Source organism: Cynoglossus semilaevis, chromosome 14, assembly GCF_000523025.1.
Source record: "Cynoglossus semilaevis isolate Cse_v1.0 chromosome 14, Cse_v1.0, whole genome shotgun sequence".
Lineage (NCBI taxonomy): Eukaryota > Metazoa > Chordata > Actinopteri > Pleuronectiformes > Cynoglossidae > Cynoglossus > Cynoglossus semilaevis.
In genome coordinates this window covers 28,351,403-28,356,839 of record NC_024320.1, presented here as the reverse complement: position 1 = coordinate 28,356,839, position 5,437 = coordinate 28,351,403, and the positions used below count along the sequence as shown (strand labels likewise).

General features: G+C 39.1%; 1 protein-coding gene across 8 annotated transcripts in view; it reads left to right on the top strand.

Moving 5' to 3' along the window:
- The window catches only part of rnf34b (ring finger protein 34b), a 20,332-nt gene that overhangs the window by 7,295 nt on the left and 7,600 nt on the right, over positions 1 to 5,437 (top strand). For all 8 annotated transcript variants that reach the window (XR_003051733.1, XR_003051732.1, XM_017038758.1 and 5 more), the window contains exon 2: positions 4,501 to 4,719. Coding sequence is in view for 6 of the 8 variants with exons in the window: in XM_017038758.1 (XP_016894247.1) it covers positions 4,501 to 4,719 (219 nt within the window). In the remaining 2 variants the exon portion in view is untranslated. The remainder of the gene's footprint in view (positions 1 to 4,500; positions 4,720 to 5,437) is intronic.

Below are 5,437 nucleotides of genomic sequence, written 5' to 3'. Positions count from 1 at the left end.
AATAATAATAATAATAATAATAATAATAATAATAATAATAATAATAATAATAATAATAATAATAATAATAATAATAATAATAATAATAGTTTGTGTTTCACCTCAGCCGTTTCTCCTCAGTCTGGACCTAATTAAATATAGTTTTCCTGGTAAACAGGTTTTTAAAATGAGCTTTGTTGACATGTTTTGCTAACTTGATTATTAATAATTCTTCCTTCACTAGTTTTTAATTGTTAAAAGTTCCTTTTCCAGCCACACGGGGTCTGGAGTGTAGTTGTTGTTTGGCTGCTTTTATTCGATAATGATCGTGCTTTTAGCTAACTGTGCTAACTTTGTTTGTTTTCTTTTAGCATTTCTCTTCTTCTCATTCTTTAAATACTTCTGTTTGGGTCGTTGTTTTTTAATTGCTAATTTCTACCTTTTTTTAGCAGATTTTTTTTAGCTCCAAGATATTACTGCAATCAAGTTTTTTAGTTTTTTAGAATTCACTTTTCTACCTAATTTGATTTAATTTTCACCATATCTTGGCAGTTTACAGTTTGTTTGTCTTACTACTTGTCTGTCCTCCGTTTACATTGCTAACTTTTAGCAAATCTTTGGCTCACCTGATATTTTGGCAAATAGTTTTTTTTATTTAAAAAACAATTTTTTGGTTCTATTTTGCGATTAATTGTATAGTTTGAAATATTATGATTATGAATATTTTTCTCCAACCTTAAATATTCAAACTGTCTCCTTGAATTACGTCGTTTTTGTGGAGGCGATAAAAAGTAACTGATGCATCTTTTTTTGTTCATCTTTTATGACAAGTTCTGTCAATTTGACTGGATTACTGCAGCACCATCACGTTTACTTGTTCAGTAAAAGCACTCGCCGTTTGTTTGGAAAACGTAGTAGAAATCAGTTAAGTGTGAAACGCGATTTCACGCTGCACGGTGTCTGTTCTCACAGATGGAGCCGTACACCTCCGGTGTTTTTATCTCATCTCGTCTTCTTCTAAAGCAGTTTCTCAGAGGTCAAGTTTAAAGTTCAACTTTGAGTTAATTACGGCCGATGTCGTACATGCGATGTTTGCCGTCGTAGCCTGTTTGTGCGGACCCCCTGCCTCGTGGTCTTAGCGTTTGCTAATTGAAGTGACAGAAGGATCTGCCGCTGCCATTGGCTCGCAGCCACACAGAACTGTTTCAAAGGAACCACTGCTGAGACGCCGCTGCCGCAAAACTCTGTAAATATTCATTTTGGCGTCTTCGCTAATGAGGTCGGCGGTGTCTACGTCTGGAGAGTTTTGTTTTTTTAAAGGAGAAAACATCAGGTCAGATTAAAGCCTCGGGCAAATAAACATGAATCATCGTCTTAGTTGGTGTGTGAAACTGAGGAAGTGTAATACGTGACTGCATGTGGTCCAACACACACACACACACACACACGGAGAGCTAAAAATAGGCTGTTCATTAGCATAAAAGTTAATTAATTTTCGGCTTTGATCATTTGTTTAAACATTTTTTAGTAATTTCTCTGGCATAAAACCTCCAAACGTTCACAGCGTGTTTTTTTATTTCCGTTTGAGAAATTTAGATTTAATTTTTTTCTAAAGTTCAGTGTTTTAACATTTTTTCTTTTTTTTTTTCTTCATTTTATACTTAGAATAAAAAATAACTCAAGGCACGAAAACTATTGTTATTTTCTAAATCTGATAGAGAAAATATTGCCAGGACAACAACAAGGTCAAATAGGTGATAATTAAAGGCAAAAAAAAACGAACCATATATATCCAGACTAACTGTAACAGTTAGACGTTAGCCCAATTTTATTAAAAGAAGCTAATGGTTTGCAGAAATGTCTTAAGGTTAGCTTAAAATATTGTGGAAATATTCAAGGTCAAAGGAATATAAAGCACCAGTGAGTACTGTGAAAAAAAAAAAAATCTGGCTGAAATTAGCAAAGGTAGAAAATGAACATTTCCCAACATTAGCAGCTAAAGCTATCTCAAAAAAAGTTAGTGACAAATAAGCTAACAGTTCCTTAGCTTAGCTTACAGACAGAAGTGTGACTTTGAAAATGTGTTTTATTTTTGCTGCTTCTTTGTAAATCAGTCAAATCCAAAGTTAAAAAAACAAACAAACACCCTGGTCTGTGTCTTGACTTGAGGACGTCGTGGACACCGTGTCCCTTTTCTCACCGTGGCTCCACATATAGAGCCTCCTCCCTAAGGTTACATAAGACGTCCTTAAGCAGCAGCTGGAGGTGAGATCAGGGTGTGTTTGTGACAAGTGGAAGCAGAGAACATCCCAGAGAGGAGACGGGGAGGGGGGGGGGTGAATCCTCTGCCCCCCCCCTTCTCTCCTTCCCTCCGTCCCAGTCCCAGCCTCTGTCTCCGTCTCGGTGTTCTGGAGACAAGCTCGCCGCCTGTACTTTATGCTGATGTGAGCTATTGATCCTGCAGAGGAGAAGGGGGTGGGGGGGGGGGGGAGGGGGAACAACAGAAGACATATTCTCTCCTCCCTGACCTCCCCCTCCCCCCCGCCTCACCCCTGCTCATCAGTATGCTCCGAGGAGCAGCAGCTCCCATCACGCCATCTTTGCTCCCTGTCTCTGGACAGTCCTGTGGTCAGCGCACACACACAGAAACACACACACACCAGCCTCGCTCCTTCAGCCGGGGCGTCTGCATTCACTGGTCATGAATTGTTACTGCAGTCGGTCAGCAGGTGGAGCAGTCAGTCAGTCAGGAGGGTGGAGCGTTAATCAGGGACTAATTAAAGAGCCAATGAACAGGCAGGAAACGGCTACAAGCAGAGAAGCTAGGCTACTGCTAATACCTGTATATGTACAGTATGTGTATATAAATATATACGCACATATATAGGATGTTGTTAGGTATACTAACTATCTAGTCGTAGTACACATACTGTATACTATTCTGGTAGAACTTGAAATACCAATGAAAAAAAAAAAGTATTTGACCAAAATGTTGAAAAATGTTTTTAAAAAATGTATATATAGTGCATGTAAACACACATGTAAATATGTGTCTATATACAGTATATATTTTTATGTATGTACAGTTACATAATTTGTTTTTATTTATTGTAAATTTAAAGCCTAGCTAACATTTATTTATAGACTAGACTTATTTAAATGTATTTATATTTGGATGCGTACATTTTTTTTTTATGTTTTTATTGGAGTAAGAAAATTGGGAGCAACAATATATTGAATGTAAAAACAAAAATATACATTTTACAGTTTTTCCTCTTTTGTATTCTATGGCTCACAGCTTTGGCAGTGATGAAACAAACTAGTATTTATAACTAGTAGTATTTATGACTAGTAGGATTTATAACTAGTCGTATTTATAACTAGTAGTATTTATGACTAGTAGGATTTATAACTAGTCGTATTTATAACTAGTCGTATCCACCACTCCACTGAGTCCAAACACAGTGTCTGTGTCTCGGACCAACCAGCTGCAGCGCCCTCTTCTGTTTTGTTTATCTTAATGTACCAAATAATGCGTTGACTCTCCAGAGGTGGCGCTGCAGCTCAGTCCTCTCTGACCTCAGTCACTTCCTGAAGAGCACTTTCAATAATGCACCACGGCCCACCCCCTGTCTGCCTCGTCTCCTTCGTCCTCCTCGTCCTCACAGTGTTGATTCTGAACTAATTGACTTCACGTTCGTTTTCCCTGGAAATAACTGTGAAAAGTTGGATCCGTTCACGGAGCGTCGCTCACACTTTTTATCGTCTCCCTGCAGCGTTTAAGCTCCTCAGGCCGTAAATACCCTGGATTTTGCCTCTCAGGCGTTGTACTAGCACTAGCTGTCCTAGTTTGGTTTTTTTTCCAGACCTTATTTTAAAAAGACCCTCAGCTCCGGTGGGTTTCAGGTATTCACACTCATTTACGCTGAATATACACGTGAACAAACCTGGGTTTATGGAAACAGCAGCAGCTGAGGTCGGGGGGTGTCAGAGGACTGAGGTCAGGGGTCAAATATGTATTTGTCCTGAGATTTTCAAATTTTTTATGGGCAGCAAGAGCACGGCCATATACTCCAAAATATTACCAATATATTATATATTGAAAAATGTCTTTGTAACTGGTAATTTACTATCATATTAAATACAAATACAATGTATATATTTATGTAAATATATGTTTAAATATATGTATACAGTAAATAAATATATATATTTATGTAAATATATGTATAAATATATGTATACAGTATATATATACATATATACACACATATATGTGTTTAATTTCCTGAGGGGAACTCCAGAGGGGTTAATAAAGTTCTGTCCATCCATCATATATCCATACATATATTTATATGTATGTATGTTCAGTACATCGTACACATGGACTAACCCACAGTATAAAAACCTGTTGTAAACTAACAGTTATTGACACCTTTGTAGTAAAACGAATACAGAAACTGATGCTGTGTGTGTGTGTGTGTGTGTGTGTGTGTGTGTGTGTGTGTGTTTGGTCCACAGGCCGGAGCATCGTCCATGTGGGCGTCATGCTGTGGACTGCTGAGCGAGGTGATGGGCACGGGCACGGTGCGGGCACAGCAGCCGGGGTTTGGAGCCGGCGCCGGGCCATTCCGCTTTGCCCCCAGCGCCGGCTACTCCACGTACCCCCCCACCAGCTCAGGGAGCGCCGGGCAGCTGTGTAAAGCCTGTGGGATGGCCTTCTCCGTCTTCAGACGCAAGGTAAACATAAGGAGCCGTGGTGATGTCAGAGGGGGCGTGGCTAAACATGAGGAGCCGTGGTGATGTCAGAGGGGGCGTGGCTAAAAATGAGGAGCCGGGGGGGATGTTTGGCAGTGATGTCTGAAGGATCTGGGTCACAGCTCCAGTTTAGATGGAAGTGTGTTATCGTAGATGTAGCTCGTTAGCTAAAAGCGCTAGCAACTGTAGCTCGTACACATTTCTTGAACAGTGTCAAAATGAGATGTTGAAAAATATATATATATATATGAAAAACAATGTTTTTAGCTGTTAGCATCAACTATTTTGTTCTGTATTCATTGTTTTTAAAAAGGTAACACAATTAATTCAATGTTTTTTTTTTTGTTTTTAGCTGTTAGCACTCAGATGCTAATCAAAGTGCGATTGATCAAAGTCAAATTCACCAAACACATTTGTCTTCAAACTGGATCTGGTCCAAACATAATTAAAATAAAAAGAGAAACGTTGAACGTTGGCAGACGACACTGTGGTTTATAATTAGTATAAAAACTATAATATTGATTTTGGTAATTAGTCGTCGTGGTTCCAGACTGAGACACTGACGTCCTCTCTGTCTCCATCATTGTCCACAGACTGTCTTCTGTCTGACTGAGGGTCGATAGTCTCAACACACACACACACGTCTCTGTGTGTGTGTGTGTAATATTTTCATAGTAAAGAGAGAGACATGCCGGGGGGG